The sequence below is a fragment of the Monodelphis domestica genome, chromosome 1 (genome assembly GCF_027887165.1).
Source record: "Monodelphis domestica isolate mMonDom1 chromosome 1, mMonDom1.pri, whole genome shotgun sequence".
NCBI classification, from domain to species: domain Eukaryota; kingdom Metazoa; phylum Chordata; class Mammalia; order Didelphimorphia; family Didelphidae; genus Monodelphis; species Monodelphis domestica.
Window position 1 is genome coordinate 190,940,030 of NC_077227.1, and position 20,966 is coordinate 190,960,995.

The 20,966-nt window shown below is 34.8% G+C and overlaps 1 protein-coding gene across 1 annotated transcript in view; it reads left to right on the forward strand.

Moving 5' to 3' along the window:
• The window catches only part of UNC13C (unc-13 homolog C), an 817,657-nt gene that overhangs the window by 698,637 nt on the left and 98,054 nt on the right, over nt 1-20,966 (forward strand). The window contains exons 24-25 of the mRNA XM_056810215.1: nt 4,977-5,065; nt 11,112-11,261. Coding sequence (XP_056666193.1) covers nt 4,977-5,065; nt 11,112-11,261 — 239 coding nt within the window. The remainder of the gene's footprint in view (nt 1-4,976; nt 5,066-11,111; nt 11,262-20,966) is intronic.

Sequence of the window (20,966 nt, forward strand, 5' to 3'; positions counted from 1 at the left end):
ACTTACAAGCTGCCTAGCCTGTTCCATGGTTTAGTCTAAGCAATTGGATCACACTCAATTTACCTGCTTTTAGGTATTAAAACTCCCACACATTGCCCAGATTATAGTTGAAATCTGATTTAGATATTATGAAGACCAGAGCTGACTCAGCATTTCTTTCTTTTTTATCACTAATACTGAAATTATTTTTTTCAAACTACTCTCCTCTCTCCTCCCTTTTCTCTTTTTCCCCCTTATTCCTCCAGAGGGGCAAACACACAAACTAAATTCAGTCTTTTGTAACAAATAAATTTACCAAGACCAGTCTTTTTAAAATTTGCAAAACTTTTCACTTTGTAGTCAGTGCAAACAAAAAGGAAAGACCTAGGCTTTTATTTCAGTCATTCAATATATATTTGCCAAATGCCTACTATATACAAAGACAGGTTAGGGGAGAAGGATACAAAGAAATTTAAAATACAGTGTCTCCCTCCATGGAGTTTCTAATACAGGAAAGATAAAAGGACATTTACACAAATAAATTCAACACCAGGTAGATTGTGATATGCCATACTGCTTAAAGAAAGTGATCAGCTAAGGGCATAGTTTAAACTTTTTTGTGCAAGAATGCATTTGCTATCTCTGCTATTGTAATATTTCAAATAGATAATAATCCTGGGGAAATGTGCTATTATTGCTAGTAATCTGTACAGTGAAATGTTCTTTCTTTTTTAAAAAAAACTAAAATATATTATAACGTTTATGAATATTAGAGACAACTAGATAGAGTGATTTATAATACTGGGCTTTGTCAGAAAGACCTACTTCCCAATTCTACTTGCTCATTGACCATGGGCAAGTCACTTGATCTCTCTAAATCTCTGTTTCTTCATCTGTAAAATCAGGATAATAATAGCACATGCCTCTTTAGTAATATAGGTAAAGTGCCTTGCATACCTTAACTCAATTTATAAATGCTAGCTTCATTATTATTATATTGACATTGTTATTATTGTTGTTGTTATTGTTATTGCTACCATTACTTTCCATGGTTCAAATGACTTAGTGGAGAAGACACTTGCTACATGTGGATTTAGGGAGGAATTGGGTATAATGGAAAGCATTAGAAATCAGGAGAGGTATGTTCTAGTCTTAGTTATGGCAGACATTAGTGGTGTGACCTTGGGTAAATCTTTACCCCAAGTTTCACCTATAAAATGAGAGGATGAGGCCAGGTGATTTTTTAGGATCTCTTTTAGCTCTAACATTCTGTCATCTAATGTCATTGACAAAAGTAATGAATGATCATCTACAGATATTGTCTTATCACTATATGTTCTTAATTTTATATTGCTGTTCTAATTTTTGCAAGTTAGAACTAATTTCAGTCACTTAAACTAGGCTTAAGATAATTTTGGTGGTTCTTAAAATATGTCTGTAATCATATAAGCATATGCAAGTATAACTAAGGATTTCTAATTATCTGCTTAAATTAAATTTGGAAGTGTTCTACATTGAAATGAATTCAATTTACCTATTTAGAAATATGCCCCCTTCCTCAGAGTTAAACACAGCAACTCAACCTAAATCAATATAATTTTACATTTTTGTAAAGGAGCAGATGTTTTAAATAATAAATCTATGCTCAAAATCTTAAAAATATTCCAAAATAATTTCATAGGCAAATACCATAAGTATTATTGTTATTTTAAATGACTCATTCAATCATTTCTAACTTTTGGGGACACTAGAGTTGTTTGCCATTTCCTTCTCCAGTGGATTAAGGCAAACAAGGATTAAGTGACTTGCCTAGGGTCAAATAGCTTGGATTTGAATTCAGAACTTATTGATTTCAAGCCTTGTGCACTGAGTCACTTCAATGTCTTCTGTTATGAATATACTTCTAATTAAATAGATAATGTTATACAATAACAGTCCATATTATTTAAATATCTACAATGTAATATTGTCTCATAGTATTCATGATATAAGTAAAAACCAGTTATAATATACAATTACTTTGAAAGACAGAAAATGGAACATTTTCAAGGAACCCTTTATAACAGTCATTCCTAGTAGGGAATAGAATAGTATATGGGAAAATGTTCTCTGGAATCAAAGCCAGAAGATCTGGGGAATAACCATGGCTCTGTGACCCAAGTAAACTGAGCAATTCTCACTTCAACATACAGAGTCACAATTTCTTCATCTGATAAATGCAGTCTTTCCACTAGATGAGTGCTAGGGTCATTTGTAGGTTGAAATCCTCTGGTCCCTAAGGTATACATGGACTTGTTCCTTTATTGGATTCCTGTTTATCCTGTTATGTTTTTATAAGGTGAAATCAAATTAAAACCATCTTCATTTTTGGTGTTCAGAGGGAAGAAAGGATCACAAACCTGGGGGTCTAAAAGGAATAAGTGGAATAAAAGAGAGGAATCTTCATTAGCTCTGACTTGGTGACATTAATTTTAGTTTTTAGCTGATTGAACCAATGAATATGCCAGTGTTTATATTTTTTGTTGTTTTTTGACCATAGTTGGCAGTCTTCTTGAGTCACAATGTTTATCATCCTAGCTACAACTGTATGAACCCTCCAGGGTGTAGGGCCTACAGTGATTAACAAGAATTATCATTCCCTCCCTTCCCCAAACCTGGGGTAGTTAGGAGATACAGTGCATAGAGTCCTGGGCTTGAAAGAAGGAAGACTCATCCTTCTGAGTTCAAATCTAATTACAGGCATTTCCTAGCTATGTGACCCTGAGCAAATCATTTAACCTTGTTTGCCTCAACTTCCTCATTTATAAAATGAGCTGGAAAAGGAAATGGCAAACCACTCTAATATCTTTGCCAAGAAAACCCAAAATAAGGTCATGAAGTGTCAGGCATGATTCAAATAACAACTGATAATAGCCTCTTCTCATAACTCCAACTCTACAGTAAGAGGCAAGAGGAAGCTCTCATTCAAATGGTAAATACAGTGGGGGGGGGGGGGGGGAGAAGAAAAAAACCAAAAAAAAAAATGCTCATTAAGATCATTTCCAACTCCAAGGCTTATAGGACAATGATCCTCTAATCTTACTGTTTCCTTTCCCCCTCTCTTCATTTCTTCTCTGAAGCAGGAAGTAAACTGACTTGGGAATCAGATGACCTGAAATAGAAACCAATATCCTTGACTAATTAGTTGTTGTTAAAAAAAAAAACACTTACTTTCTTTCTTAGAACTAATACTCTACTGGTTCCAAGGCAGAAGAGAAGTTAAGGATTATGTGACTTGCTAGGAACTAAGATTAAATTTAACCCAGAACCACCCATCTCTGGTCCTGTCCCTCAATCCACTGAGCCTCCTAGCTGTTCCCCATTAATTAGTTAATAACCCTGAACAAATGATTTCAATGTTTTATAACTGTTTCTCATCTATAAAATGGCAATAATGATATCTCTGCTTATTTTGCTGGGATTTTTGAAGATCAAATAAGACAAGGGAGAAATACCTGCAGATGTTTTAAAGTTAGATTTAAAGATATAAATATTGATTGCAAGGTTAAAGAAATACAAATACTGTTTTTATCCAAAATTAGAAACACATGGAGTTAATTTTAATGCAATAAATATACATATATTTCCTTATAAGTATTTTTATATAAATACATCAACTCAAATTCAAAGTAGAATTTTTAAACTTTATTCTTCAATTTTAACCAATAAGTTTCTGGTAATTTCAACAATATAGGAAATAGCAACAGAAATAAAACCAAGAATAAGTATTTTCAAAATACTAATTTTCCATAAACACTCATTGAGACTTGAGGTTTCGTTTTCATTGAACAATTTCTATTGATTTTTATGAACATTGTATTGTACAAAAAAAAAAACCTGTTTGATTTGGCCTTTTGTTACTCAACTAATTAATTATTGACTCTAAGAATTAAATAATTGAATTCAGTCTCCACTGCATCTATCATCTTTCTGTGGAATGTCACTGCCTTCTTAGATATACTGATGTGAAAAAAGTATACCCGTTTTATGAAGTCTTTTCATGTAATGTAATATCAGATATTTAATCAAAATGTTGAGAGTTGAAGAGAAAGGGGAAAATATATATTTCATCTCAAGTAAGGCTAGATGTTGCCTCTGTAAAGATTGTGGGTAGATGAAGCATTGCTGTGTTGTGCAGAATTCTCCTTATCCTATTAAAAGAGAATCTGATCTCTGCTATGAGCTCCTTTTCTATGCAGAAACAAGTGCTGCCAGAATCAGTTCCAGGAGCTTTTTTTACCAAGGGAGGTCAAGTTGCTGAACTTGATGTAGGTAAGAATCCACTTCTGAGAGGCCCAGTGGCATTCAGAAAGTGAGACCCAGTGTAGGCCAATCCTGTCACAGCCTGCAGAAACATTTGGAGGGTTTGGTTCCTTTTTTAAAATTTATTTAACTTTAATCCCATTAATGGAAAAATATGAAAACACCTTCAAATATGAGACATGATACTCTTTAATAAAAGAAAAATTTTAAAAATATATCAAAAAATTGAAATATATTATGGAATCAGCCTTTGAAAATGGTGCTGTCCCCATTAATGTCTAGAGGTCCTGTTTGTTTATAGCTTTGTTGAGGATCCTATTATAGTATAAAGCAGCACACATTTATCTAGTATGCCATTTTCCCAGTTTTCTAACTTAGAGCCTACTAGAATCTACAGGATAGTTTCCTACTTGCCTTGAATCCCATTGCAATAGCATGCAAAGGCTTGGCTATTAGCTTGAAAAGTCTGTTGTGTTTTTGTGCATGCTGTGGATTTTAATCATCCTTTCATATATAAGGACCCTCATGGTTTATTTTATAATTTTCTTATCTGGGTGTTTCCATATTTGATTTCCAAAAATAAATGTGAGTCATATTATGTGTAGTTTATTTTCTAATTATCACAGTGCTTGCAAAAGAAACATGACCATGTTAACCTGAAGCCCCAATTAATATTATTTCTGGTCTCTTTGCAGCTAGATCCTGAAGCTAGTAGTGTTCTCAAAGAACTTCAGGTAAAACTCAACGGGGTCCTGGATGAACTCAGCGTAACCTATGGTGAAAGGTAATGAACACAACTGAGAAGTACCTAAAGCAATGATTTTCATGGTGTTGGGTTTAAAGCTAGAAGGGAGGAGACCCTAGACGTCATCTAGTATTTGATATATAAGTTTGGAGAACAGCTAAGTAAGCTAAGTAAGGAAAACTATATGAAGGAGTTGGGTTGGGACAGAGCTAGGCAGTGCAGTGGATGGAGTCAGACATGGAGTCAGAAAGACTCATCTTCCTGAATTTGAATCTGGCTTTAGATAATTACTAGCTGCATGATCCTGGACAAGTAACTTAACCCTATTTGCCTCAGTTTACTCTTTTATAAAATGAGCTGAAGAAAAAAATGGCAAATTTCCCCCTCGGTATATTTGTCAAGAAAACCCTAAATAGGGTCATGAAGAATCAGACATGGTGGAAACACCTCAACAACATGAAGGGGAATGATATAAAATAAAACTGGAAAGGCAGAGGTGGCTTAGGGGATAGAGTGAAAAAATTGGAGTAAAGAGGTCAAGGAAACATGGGTTCAAAATTGGCCCCAGATACTTGCTAGCTATGTGACCCTATAGGCAAGTTACTTAACCTCAATTGTCTATCCCCTTTTGCTCTTCTGCCCTGGAACCAATACTTGGTATAGATTCCAAGAGAGAAGTTAAAGGTTTTTAAAAACAAAACAAAATAAAATGAAATAAAACTGGATCAGTTGCATCCAGGTCATCAGTGGCCTCAAATACTAGGCTGCGAAGTTTGCATTTTCCCCCATGAATAATTATTCTTAACCAGGTATGCTCTGACTACAGTTAAATTTCAGGGAGACAATATATTTATATTATATGCCATGCATTGCATTAAGTACTGAAGATACAATCACTCTGTTTGGAGTATTATTCTCTTGGAGTAGAGGGAGACAACTTATGTTTATATATATATATATATATATACATATATATATATACACATATTATATATACATATATATATATACATATAATACCTACCCAAAAGAAGGTATTAAAAGTGCAGGAGATAATGAGCTAGTCATGTGAACAGATACATCTGGATTCAAAACCTGTCTCTGACATGTATTGGCTTTGTGACCCTTGGAAAGCCACTTAAAGCCACTTTCAATACTCCAGGCAAGGCTGAAATTAAAAGTTACTGAAGTGCCAATTAGCACCACAGAGGGAATCTTCTCACTCGCAAGTGAAATATATATATCAATGAAATCACAAGTTCAGTGCCTACTCACATTTTTATTTTTTTAAATTCAAATTCAAAGTAAATGGGGAACAGAGTCTATATTGCTACCCCCATCCCCATTTAAAAAATAAGAAAGCAAGATCTAGAGACTGTGTTATCATTTACTAAGGGTCATACAGGTAGCTGGAGATTGAACCAAGTAGCTCTGATCTCAAATCTTAAATTTGTGTCACTTGCCCCCAGAAGAAATGGGAAAGTTTTGGGGATGGGACAGGTAAAATTAGGGAGTAGATAAAATTCAATTTTTGACATGTTGAAGATAAAGGGTCATGAAATATCTAGGTAGAGATAGACATTCAACATAGAGTGAAGCAGCCCTACATTTGGGGAAGAGGATGGAGAGAACTGGGGCTGTATATAAGTGAATTATATGAACAAAAATGAGAATTCCCACAGGAGCAGATGTGAATGCCAAAGAATAGTGTGGAGAGAGAAGAGGACCCAGGAAATTGTGTATTTTCCATATATACATACTTTATGCAAATTAAACTCAAATTTAGACTCAGCCAAGAACTTCATGTTCTTGTGATTAGACTTGAAAGCAAGTATAAATTCTCCAAGAGGAACTTGCATTTTAGTAAGTGAGCAAAGGTAGCCTTCCCTGATCGGGAGGTTAATGAACTTATTAGGAAGTTTATATTCTCATAATGAACTTTACCTTATACTTGTACCTGAAGTATGTACAGTTTCCTATCAAACGTTTAAGTTCCTGGATGTCAGAAGTATCTCAAACTTCTCTGTATCTCTACACACAGTGCCTTAAATATAACAGGTCCACAATCATCATTTATGTATTTATTTATTGACCTATGTGTCAGATGGAGAAACAAATATTTTAGAAAAAGCCTTCTGAGCATTAGAAAGAGGTAGAAGACTAAGTAGAAGGAATAGAATACATCATATTCTTTTTCAGGTTCTGTCTTCTCTTCATGTCCTCACCTTTCCATGTGTTGTTATCCTCCCACCTTCAGGTTTGAAACAGCATAGTGTGATAGAGGACCATCCTTGAAGTCAGAATTTTAAGCTCTGCCTTTGACTCATGCTTCCTATGGAGCATTGGCAAGTCACTGCCTTAGGGGCATCTTTTAAAGACTGCAATTTGTGGATAAGTTGCAGATCTCTGAATTCATGGACCTTTTCTCTAATGTTAGCTCACTATACCAATGAAATCACAAGTCTATACCCATCTTCCTCTCATCTGTCATCCCCCCAAAAAATGCCCCACAGATTATTACATATTTTCCAGTTAGGGGAAGTTAGGGATCAGAAAAAGCTTGAGAGATTAGGATAGTTACAGGAATGTAATGATTAGCCCATTTTTGGACTCATTATTCATATACTCCAATAGATCAGTAATATCATCAATTTGGATATCCCTTCCAACAATGCAAATAACAATCTTTACCTGTCCACTCTGTGTGGATCTTTTCAATGGCATCCAAAAATTTGCCACTGGGAATGCACTAACATATTTAGGGAGTTCTTTTGATGGGAAGGTAGGAGTAGAACTCAGAGGTTCTCTCTATAGGTCAACCTATCTTCTTTTTCAATTATATATTTCCATGATGGCATTCTTTTTTTCAATTCTCCTTTGAAGTTCCATACTTGCTTTATGTTGCAGCTCACCCCTCAACATATACCTCAATTACTCTCTGTGATCATCATATAACAACACTAGTAGGATATTTGTATTTAAATGGTAGACTTTTGTTTGTGAGAGAATATTGGCATCCATTAAATTGTTGTATAATTCCTAAAGGGAATCCAGCATATCCTCTTGCTCCCATTTAATTCTAAACCTAACCTGCTGTTCATTTGTATCATCATCTGCCCCAGACATATGTAATGAACAAAGTCTCTTTGGAGACTGTGCTAGAATTTACCCCTACTGGCTCCCCAAGTTCTGCTTTCTTATTTTTAAAAAGAAAATTTTCAAGTTATAGAATCTCAGATATGAAATAGACTTTGAAAAAAATCTGAATGAGAAACATGATCAATACTAAAAATTATAATCTTCTGAGTGTTATCTAGTAATGGAGAATGATTTTATAAAAGTGAAATCCTACAAACCGGCAAATACAACTATCTTACATACATATACTTTTTATTTAGTGATTTGTTTGAGATTCACTAGAATTGTACTAATCCAGATTGATGAAGAAGTTTTAAGTAACCAGCTGTTTCTAAGCAAAGTTGACATATTCAAAATTTAACAAAGAAATTAACTTTTGGACATATACCTTTGCTTCCATTACTATGGCTCTATCTGTACCAAAAAAAGGTAGACAGGACTTCTTCAGTCAACTAATAAATTCATTTTGTGGTATCCACTTGAATCACATAAGCCCCAAAGTCTTCATTAGTAAGTAGCTCCAAATTATCCAATTCAACTATTTCCTTTGAAGAAATTAAGTATATAATTGCATAAAGATCAATTTTGCTTTGTGTTTTAAAGCTTACGACTCAATAATTCTGTCATTTGCTATTTTTATTGCTGTATCTTTATGGGGAATTCAGGGAATATTTGAGACAGACAATTAAAAGCCCAGATTCTTTATCGACAAACTCAGCACTTACTGGAGAGCTCAGACCCAAGCACTGTCTCTCAGGAAGCTGTACAGGCAACTATCTACATTACTGAAGTTGATTCTTTTATGTTTCTGCTAAATGTGCACTTGGCACCTGGAACTGGCCTGATATGATTCTGAATAAATAAAGCAATTAAGTACACTTCCTAGGAACTCTTTTGTGGTTGTTTGGGTCCTTAGGAGCTCATGAAGTCCAGGACTGGTTGGCAGTATTGGCTTATTTAAAATGAGCACAGAATAAGACCCCCTTTAATTGCAAAATGATTGGAAGGAGAAAAAGAAAACAGTCCTTGAAAGTGGAACTACATTGTGGATCCCAGGTGTGGATTCGCCATCATTTAATTCCAGAATAGAATAACATTTTCAGTGGTGACTTCAATATCCTTGTTGATGATACCCATAATCTTAGCTACTGTGGTGAAGTGGATCAATAATTTCAGGATATGGCCTACAGCAGTGGTCCCTGAGGGGATTCCATAAGCAGCATGACTTTTCACAGACTTAAAGAAAAAAGAGGATTTCTTTTACAAGACAACAACAACAAAAAAAAGTATACCTCTGTCCTTCTGCCCCTCACCATGACTCAGCTGCCCATAGGGAGATTACTTGTTATCCTAAAAATCTGAACAGTAGATTGCATGATTAAATATGAGCATTATTGGACTATAGTGCTCTTTACTTAAATTTATTTCTTTAGACACCACTAAAGACATTCTTTGTGTAGGCTTCAAAAATAGAGAGGAAGAGATCAAATTAGAAATGCATGACAAAGAGCTATCTTGTTACAGAAATATAAACTTTGTGAGCTTTGGATTCAACGTAAGAGGTTATGTGTTCCTTGATCAAGACACTAAATTTATCTGGGTTCAATTTTTTTATCAATTAAAATGAAGAACTAAATTGGATAATCTCTAAGTTCCCTTCTAGATCAATTCTAAAATCTGTTTACACTCTAAATTAAAAAGGCATGTTTACCTTTCTATTATTTCATTACCTTGAGATATTAATGATAGTGATGATTTGAAAGAGTCATTAGGGTGTTAATTACCTTAAAGATAGCAATATAATGAATCTATTAGTATTATTTATTTTTTTGTTGAGTGAGGAAAAGAAACTGAGTCTGGATTAGAGGATATTATCTTTGCTCCTTGTTTTGACAGTATGATTAAAATCAACTTACCCTATTTTCTCAGTACCATTTCAGTGGTATGAATATTTCATGCCCTTTTTTGTTTCATACCCTTTATGGCTTCCTTTTCCCCCCTACTATACTTAGTCTCACAATAATTTCTAAAATATTTTTGAGGATTTGAGAAGTGAATTAAAAAACGGAATCCTTCCATTGATGGTATTCCACCAGACTGAAACAAGCTCTTTATCACATTTCTCGATCCCAGGAAAAGGGAAGAAGGTAAAAAGTCCAAGTCAGTGGTCTAATTCCATTCAACAAGGTGGCTACAGCTACAACTTCAAAAGACCTGGGAAAAACAAAACAAAACAAAAGTTCTGCCTCCAATGTCTTTGGCACTATCAAGTGGTTCCACATCAGAAATGGCTAAGATTTTATCAGTGAAAATGGCATTATAGGAGGTGTTACCATCTTTGCTACTGCATCCTATGAACCTTTCCAATTGATTTGCTACTGAAATGTGTCATATATGTTGTCTTTCCCAATAGCATATGAGCTCCTTGATAGTAGAAGCTGTCTTATTTTTAGATACAAAAGAATTCCTAGTATTTAGCATAGTGCTTTGCACATGGTAAGCATTTAATAAGTTCTCTTTTAATTCACTCTACAATAATTTATTAAGTATCTACCATGAATAAGCATTGTTTCATAGGTATACAAAGAAAAATGGCAAAGAATATCACCCTCCAAGGGACTTAAAATTCTAGGGGAATTAAATATGCAAGTGTATAAAATACAAGAATTTAATGAGAGAGAGAGCATGAAAAATTAAGGGTCTAGTTTGTGTTGGAATTACACATAGTGATGTCATGAATATGCCCATAGCATTGAATTTTTAACTGCTTATTTACATATATTTCCATGTTTCTGGAGCACTTTAAGTAATGAAACTTGAGCTGACCCCTCCTTGTCTGTAAATCCCCTTCCCTCAAAAAAATCATGTCAATTAGGACATTTCACAGAGTGTGTTAAACATGGTCAAATTTCATTCTCAAATTCTGGGGGATTGTGTATATGTTTAGTTTCCAGCTTATAATTGAAGAATGTGTGAAGCAGATGAGTTTAGAATTGAATCAAATGAAAGGAAATGGAAATACCACTTCCAACAAGAACAATGCAGCTATGGATGCAGAAATTGTACTAAGACCTCTTATGGACTTCTTAGATAAAACGTAAGTACTTCAGTTATTTAACTACTATCTCAGGAATCATTTAATTTTGCTTCTATTTATGAAACCAGACTGTCAGCCTCTTGAGCCAAGGAAGTGTCAGATTTAATTTACATATATATATATATATATATATATATATATATATATATGTACTAGGTATAATGCCCTTCATGTATTAAGTGCCAAATAAGTGTTTGAATCAAATGAAATTAGTTTATTTTCTTTTCATTGTTCCATCCAATTTGTTATTTTGGGTTCAGTTGCTATGGGTTTGGTTTCTTTTACAACAATTTAACAAGAAATTAAGTGCCTCCTATGAGTGAAGTACTGTACTAAGAAATGATGATAAAAATATTTAATTGAAAAAAGAAAAACAGTGCCAGCCTTCAAGGAACTTACAATCTAATAGAGTGTGACACACACGCGCGTGCACACACACACACACACACACACACACACTTATACCATAAGATATAATATAACAAGAGCAAAGAAGGGGTTCTAGGCAAAATTCACTAAGAAATATGAATTGGGAAATAATTACCTTCACCAAGTTTCACTGAAGAGGTAGCATCTGAGTTTGGTCTTATATCAGAGGGATTTTAAAAGGCAAAGATGAGGAGGGGAAAGTAATTTAAGCATGGGAGATGCTCTTTGAAATGCATGGAGGTAGGTAGGAGAATATATTATAAGGCTGGAAAATAGCCAGTAGAACAGTTTTTAACTGATGTATCTTTGCATGATATAATTTTAAAGGAACAGCAAGATTTGACTGTTAATTAGTAAACCTAGTTATATGCACAATCGCAGAATCTCAAAGTTGAAATGACCTCCCTGGCCATCTTGACCAATATGTATTTGAAAAAAGAAAATTATTCCTACAATAAGCTGACAAGAGGTTATGCAGTCACTGCATGAAGTCGTCTGTCATAGAATAGTCTGTTTTCTATTGACTGATCTGCTTTCCTTTGAAGGAAGCAAGGGTCAAGAGATTAGAACTTGAAGACTTTCATTGGCCTTGCTTCTCTTATTATCTGAAGGATAAAAATACCCATGCTGTGAGAAGTTTGTGTAGTAGAAGTTTAGCAAAATTTCTGCTGCCCAGTGGGATGTCCTTTTGAATCAGTTACCTTGTAGAATAACAAGGAGGGGAATAACATCAATTTGAATTAATAATTGCATCCACAGGGGTTTCATTGCCTTATGATCCCTAGTCTGAATCACTGGACTAGCCTGAGCTAGGCTTGACCCAGAACAATGTGGATGAAATCAGCAACTCTTGAGGTGATATATTCAATAGTTCTAAGAAGGTGGATTCCTGCAGTCCCCTTAAATGTGTCTGTTTGTAGATTTTACCCACTTTTCCCAGTTCTGCTCTCTGGGGCAAAGTGAAAAAAGTATAATCTCTCTTTCATGTGACAATATTTCAGACCCTCAAGATGGTTATCATGCCCTCCTTGCCTCCTATTTTCTTTTGACCAGGCTAAGCCTTGCCATTTCCTTTAACAGACCCTAAACTTGAGGTCCTCCACTATCATCATGCTCATTCTTCCTATGGTAAGAGTTTATCAGTGACCTTCCTACAATATACCCCACAAAATAAACATATTAAGGTTTTAGCAGAGACTTGAAATAAGTCTGGAAGTCCAGGAGATGAAGATGAGGGGGAAGAATTCAAAACATGGAGTCAAGCCAGTGAAATTCCTAGAGTTGGGAGATAAAGTGCTTTATTTTAATAAGGAATAGCAAGGAAGTCAACATCACTACAGAGTAAGATGTAAGAAAACTAGAAAAGTAGGAAAGCCTGGGATATGAAGGACTTTAAAAACATGATAGATAATTTATATTTGATCTTGGACATAATAGGGAACTATTGAAGTTTATATGAATGATGTTGCAGAGTGGTGGGGAGAGGGGAGGAAGGAGAAAACATGATCTGGCCTGTCCTATAGGAAGATCAATTTGACAGCTGAGTAGAGGATGAACTAGAATTGGCAGAGACTTGAGTGAGGAATATTAAACAAAAGGCTTTTGTAGTAGTCCAAGTTGATAAGGACCTGCAATGTGGCAGCTACAAAGGATGGTATGAATGTAAAGATGAAAGAACTTGGCACAGATTGGCAATGGGGAGGGATGAGAATGAATGGTTGACATCTCAGTGGTGAACTTTGATGCCTGGGAGGTTGATAGTGCCCTCAACAGTAATAGGGAAGTTACAAAGACGAAATGGATTTGGGAAAAAGAGTTCTATTTTCTACATGTAGAGTTAAAGATATCTTTGAGAGGACATTGACTTGGTGAAGTCCCATAGGCTATTGGCAATGTGTAAATGGAGGTCTGATGAGAGTTTAAAGTTGAATAAACAGACCTGAAAATCATCTGCCTAGCAATAATCAAAATCATGGTTGCTGATAAGGTCACTAAATGAAATTTTATTGAGGTAGAAGAGATGGGGGCACAGGAGAGAGCCTTGGGGGGTCACCCAAGGTTACTGTGAATTTCAGATATATTCATATATAAAACATTGCATATTAATAATTATTTCCATCAAGCCTGATTTCATTCATATAGAAAACTCCTAATGAAGAGCCCCACCACCACCACCAATTGACATCAGAATATATATTAACAACTTATCTTAGATAATTGTCTGTGTACTAACAGGTTAAGTGAGTTGGGTCACATAGTGAGTAGACATAGATTCAAGACTTGAAATCAGTCTTTTTCTTTCTGGCTCTGAGATCAGCTGTCTATCTACCACTCTACATTGAATCTCTTATTCACAATTATGAAGGAGAGAATTATTGTACACTGAATTAGGTTTGTTGGGGGTAATACATGAACTCTTTCAAGCCAGAACTGTTTAATGAATTCTTCCTCTATTGCCTCAAATAGCCTGCAAACAATACTTCATCTTCCAAAGTGCCCAATTAATAATTATAGAGTAATTGAATTATTCAACAAGACCTGATTCTTATAATCTTATCACTTTACCAGGAGCATCATTACTAACAGTTTAATCAATTTTTATTAAAATTATGTAAATAAGACCTCTTGGATCTTTTTTTTTCTTGGTACACAAAGTAATATATTACTATCAGTCATGTATTTCTGGAAAAATAAAGGTTCTAGATGTAGTAAATAAGTGAACCCCAATTCAAACCTCGCCTGACTCCTCAGTGATCTTTTCTATCTATATGCCATTATATCAAAAACCTTTCATAGTAACCTTAAACAGAGTTTTCTGCATTTTCAAATCCTGCCCTAGTTCTGTCCATCTGGAATAAAAGTTATCAATTACCTGATTAATCTGCCCAACATGGTCCAAAATTGACCACGTGGGCTTAAGATTTGACCTGAATTTTCATGTTGAAAGATCTATACAACCTACATTAACCAAATTACTTATTCATTTCCCCTCCATCTTATTTTACATAAAAATTAGTAATTGAATAAAGAAAGTTTCCAGTAAGGCACAACGAAAAGAAAAGGCTGAACTTCAATTTGGAGGACCTTAGTTTCAATCCTGGTCCTGATGACCTGTGTCACAGTTTCCTGATCTCCAAAATAGTAAGGAAGAGTTTGCCCTCCATGGTCAATTCTACTGCTATATCAGCGATCTGTTTGCAATTTTCATTTATATACATATACTCCTTTAAGTTGTCCCTCTGGACTGTCACTAAATTGATGAACCCATATGAATAAAGTATGAGATTTATGTTTTTGCTATGTCATGAAAAGTATACCTTTTTATAAGTCAGCTCTAATAAAATCCAGTTTGTATGTGGCATAGATTTTATGAAAACCTCCAACTCTGTTTCCATGATTTTACTTCTAGCCCATGTTCAGGGTTAGTCTGCTGCTTTTAGAAAGAGTATCAGTCCCCAAAAGAATGCCAATTTCTAATTGGAAGTAAAAGATAAAGTAAAATAAACCCCTATGAAAAATTGGTGAATTCTCTAAAACCCTTGAACTTCATAAAAGCATGTTTTGTTTGCAGGCTCAGTTAGGCCATGGAAATCATAGACACTGGTTCAACATTACCACCAACAGCCTGAATGTTAGAGGGAATATACTATAATAGACACCCTAAAATAGACTCATGGGTAGATTTCATGGGGAATTTGGATAAGAAAAAATGACACATTTCTTTTCATTAACTTTGGTTTCCTTTTCCATCTTACTTTATTTTATGAATTTAACAATTTTATTCTGAAAAGGAGTCCATTGGGTTCACCCAAATGCTAACAAGGATCTTGACATAGTTAAAAAAAACTATGCTAAAATTTTTGGAATTGTAAAAATGGGTGACCTTGACAATTTCATCAGAGATGGACATAACATGTCACGGAGTACTGACTGTGGGATCAGTTTCTGGGTTCAAATCCCATGTCTGACACTTACTTGAGCAAGTGTTTTGACCTCTCAGTCCCTAAGTTTCATCATCCAGAAGATGAAGGGTTTCAGACTCAATATTTTCTGAGCTCTTTTCCAACATTCAATCTGTGTTTCTAAGCTATAACTGGATAATGACATACAAACTCAACTCTGTTCCAGCACAAAAAATATACCAAATTTCTTGACACTAGCATGGGAGGAATCACTGAGATCACTCTGCTACATCCACTTTACTCTGAAAGTTCCAGGTTGTGGAGTGCACTATTAAGTAAGCATTGTACTTGACTAGACTAGCGACACTTTGGTGTGATGAAAAGCACACTAGACTTGGAGTTAGATAATTTAGGTTTGAATCTAAGGATTCTTATTTCATATGTTTATAAGATTATGCCAATTATTTGACTTCTCTATTTCCTGATCTATAAAATAAGGTAATAATTTCTGTCATAGATGAAGTTTTGTGAGGGTCAAATGTGATGCATCATCAATTTGAGTATTCTCATCAGTGATCAGAAACTACTTATGACTTCCCAAAATGTGGGATTCTTATCTACCTCATCCCAAATGTTTACTACAGGGCAGCAGTTCAACATGCTGATGACCTTCAGCATGTAGGTTATCTATCTATTTGTTATCCCTCATTCTTACTCCATAATTAGACTATGTTTTTTTCCCTATCCATGTATTTCTTATTTTTATGCCACTTATCTTTATTTAGTTCTCATTTGTAATATATATCAGCCAAGTTACATTTACTATGAAATTTTCCATTGCTCTGAGTGATCTTCATCTTCATTTCTTTGGAAATTGTAGTCTGGCTGACATTTCTTTCAACATTGTAGTTTTCTCTGACTGTAGTTTTACTTCTATTGATGCCTAACTTATTATTCAGTTACAGTGTCTGAGAGAGATAGAGAAAAAGGCAGATAGAGATATTGATGAGTTGTCTGAGTATGTATCTTATTCTTGATAGTAAGCATTTTTCAGCACCTTTGTTTTTCTTGTGTGAATAGTGAGGCCAATATCTTTGAATGCTTATAGTTCTCATTTGGCAGGTTCCATGATGTTAATTGATTAGAGCAAAGTCACTTACAATTAGGAGCATCTGGAGCACCTCACTATCCTTGGAGAATTCCATTTTAAATTTATATTCTGTATCTGGACATTTTTCATAGCAGTAGCAAACACCTTTGAGAAGCTTGCATAACCTTGTTATGTGTGATCTCCTTGATGGCTCTATCAAGCAAGTGAGATACTCTCTAAAAAATAGATTTTTAATAGTTGACAAAAGTACAGTGGAATCTTGTATATTCTATGTGTTTCATGCATTTTTGGATATGAAGTGGGTTTGGCTATAAAATAGCACTTGTAAATGTGTGCCCCTTCCCCTCTTGTATATTTGTAAGTGGTCCTGAGATATTGGTTGCTGCTATGACAAAGGGCAAAGGCCATCAGTTCCACTAGCCCAATTTTACATTATTTCTCCAATTATGATTTGCATGGCAAGCAGGGGACATTATGAAGGTTGAAAGAATCTGTTAACCACAACTCTACCCAGTATCTATGATTTTTTTTTTTGCAGAGAGAAAGGCTATGGATCATTTGAAGGGGGTTATAATAGAAATTAAAAGGAATGGGGGGTCATAATTGAATGTCCATTTCTGACTGAGGAACCCTGAGTGGGTATGGGAGAAAATAAATTTTAAAACTAGACTGAAAAATGCCGAAAGGCTTTTCTTCCTCGCTGGCTATAGAGAACTGACCTTACAAGAGAAGTGAAGAGAATCCCTAGGGCTTTCAAACTATAAAGTTGGAAAACTCCTCTTCTTTCATGGGCTTAGTCTTCCTCTAAGGAAGAAGCTGCCTGACACTAAAAACCAGAAATCTAGTGACAGCATAAAGTACCAATAATTCACCCTATAGTACCTCTTGTTGACATAAAATCAACTAAGTAATCAGAAGTCCAGGTAGAGCTAGTGGAGCTAGTGACCTTTACCTTATATTCTACTAGCAACCAGAATGGTCATATTCTCTATATTTTCATCAAAGATGTTCTCAATAAATACATATGCATATATGCCCATATGCATATATATTAGGAAAATGGGTCCAAATATGTTAATTCACTGGAATTTCCATCAAAGAAATAGATGTAAATTAGCCACTCATTTAATTTGTAACCTTATAGAAGTTAAGTGACTGGCCCAAGGTCTCATATCTAGTATATACATATATATATAAACTCATATATCCAATATATACACATAGATAAAAAGTATGTATGTGTATGTATAGAGAGTTCAAAATATATATATAGAGAGAGATATAAATAGATAATTGGAAAATAGAGATAGAGAGAGAGATATTAGAGGCAGATTGTTACCAGGTCTTCCTAATGCTATGACCTGCTCTCTATCCACTGTATAACACTGCCTCTTATGTAAATATAATTCTCAAAAAATTTTCATATGTATGAGAAGATAGGCATGGTTTGGTGGTAGTTTATCCAATTGTTTTTTTTTATCTAAGGTTTTCACACATTTTTATATAGTTTCTTTCAGACACCTCGAAAACCATTTGTGTTACCTTCAGTATAAAATTCCTGTATGCATGGTTAAAACCAGTGATGGCAAACCAATGAAATGGGTACCAAAGATGACATGCAGAGCTCTCTCTGTGGGCACACATGCTGACTTCCCTGCTCCCATCCCACCCACCCCCAGAGTTCATTACTAGAAGGGCAGAGGGACTCAGGTGGAGCTGCTTCTCTCCCCCTCTCCACCATGCCTGATGATATTTCTTCACATCACCCACCCCTCTGCCCAGCAGCCAATGGGAAAACACAGGGGATAAGTTGGGCAACTCATAGGTATTAGAAGTGGAGGGGAACAGGGCACTTGAGCCACTCCCCTTCCCCTCTCTACATTTGCTGAGGACATTCCTCACTTCCCACCCCACACACACACACACTCCATCCAGCAGCCCAATGGGAGCACTTCCTCCCTCCCCCGTGTGGGGTAAGGGTAGGGGCAGCACTCCATCTATAAAAGGTTTGCCATTACTGGTCTAAACTGTTTTTTGTAGTACTATTTCCATTTCTCATGTAGTCAATAGGGGGATGCAAGAATAGAATCTACATGTAAAGATTTCATTTTATTGATTGTGAAGAATCTATGAAAGAATTTGTAGAAAAAACTTTCACAGATATTTTCCATTTTTCATGTGTTTGTCTTCTAGTTTTCTTCTCAAAAGCCTTCTAGATGTGTTGCCTTGTTTGGATCTCTCTCTTAGCTATCCTAAAGTTTGTTTTTTTCTTATGACTTCTTTTTATTGTTTTCACAGGCAATAATGCCAATGATATTATATTGTCCTTTTATATAAGGTTTTACAAATAACATCATTTATTAAACTAGTGTTACCTTTACCTATCATATTGCTCTGTTTAACAAGAAGATCCAGCATATTTGCTGGCTGAAACAGTTTTTAGGTCTCATTACTCTCGTTCTGATATTTGTTTTAAACTGGCTAAATTTCTTTAGCAGAAGTTTATAATTTATGATAATGAATGTTCTTTCATCTGTGTCCCCTTTGGGGAAGAGGTCAAGAGTCTATTTAAATGATCAGGTTGAAGTTATAATTGCATATTATATCTTTTTTCCTCATTTTTATCCTCATTTTTGTGTTACTTTTGTATCTTAACTGTCTCTGTAGATTTACTAAATGTGGGAAACTGATTTAGACATGTATATAAAAATATATTCAATTTTGTTTTAATTATATCACTTAGTGCTCATCATGTCCAGCATCACTTGATTTTTCTTTCCTGGAATTATTCATATTCTATAAACATGAAATTTCTCTGTGCTTTACAAGCCTTTAATTTCTCTGAATTCTAACTCCTGAATTTTATTCTCCAATATCTTTCTCACTATCTTCCCCTTTAAACTGAAGCTACTAAATATTAAAGTATAGGCTGATTCAATTTGAAGGATCTTAATGAGTCCTTTTGTTGAATTGTATTGCCTTTTTATCCTTTGCAAAAGATGCTAGCTCACAAACTCTATTCATTTTTATTTTGCTCTTTTTACAATTACATATCATAAATACTAAAATGAGATGAGTTATTGTCCCATGAAATAGTTCTTGTTGCATTTGGACACATAAAACTGACTCAACCAACCCCTTTTCTTTCTAGTAAGAATTTTTGAGTTGGATCAATTCACAATTGCAACAATAATTTATTATTGTCCCCATTTTTCTACACTCCGTCTAACATTTGTCATTTTGTTCTTTTGTCATTTTGGCCAATCTGATGGGTGTGAGATGATATCAGAATTGTTTTGTTTTGCATTTCTCTAATCATTAGTGATTTAGAGTATTTTTTCATATACCCATACATGGCTTTGATTTCCTTAATTGAAAATTCTCTTTTCATATCTCTTGCCCATTTTTCAATTGGGGGGAAGAATTTGGGAGTTTTTTGTAACTATATTATTAATCTTTATATCACATTATTAAACATCAAAAACTTTACAGACATTTTAATTCCTTCTCTCCAAAATGGAAATATCCCTTGACAAAGAAGAATAGTAAGAATAAACCATGCAAATCATTCAAGATCACAGCTGTACTTAACAATGCATGCATTATTCCATCTTTGTAGACCTCTTGATTGTGAGTCCATTTCCTCACTTTGCATGGAGAGGTAAAATCTCAGAATTCTTTTTTACTTGAATTATTCTTAATATTTCTTGATGTTTTTATATGATCATTTACAGTTTGCAACTTTTCCTTTGAAAATGATTCATATCCACTGACCATTTATTTTTGGTCCACTGTGTTATATATTTGTGTCAATTGTCTATATAGTCTATCTGTTGGATTTTTATCAGTGAAATTAGATAGAACTAGTTTTTTCCACTCAACAAAAATTGATTCTTACTACCTTCTACCCCACCCTTATTTCATCACTATAATAGTCACTTCATAAGGGGAGGAAATAGAGTCTGTCACCATTCTCTGATTCTGTCTTTTTCTCTGCCTCTCTATCTGTCTCTCTGTTTCTGTCTCAGTCTCTCTCTGCCTGTCTGTCTGTCTGTCTCTCTCTCTCTCTCTCTCTCTCATTGTTGTCATTGTCTGACATGGCCAGAAAATTATAACTAATTGTGATAACCCTCTCCATGATTAGCTAGGCTTTCTCAGACTATATGCACAAACCGTTGCCAAGGCTATATTGGAAGCCTTTTCCAGCAGGAACTGCTGAAGCTTACAATCCCCTGGCACAATCATGACAAGCTCAGGGTCACC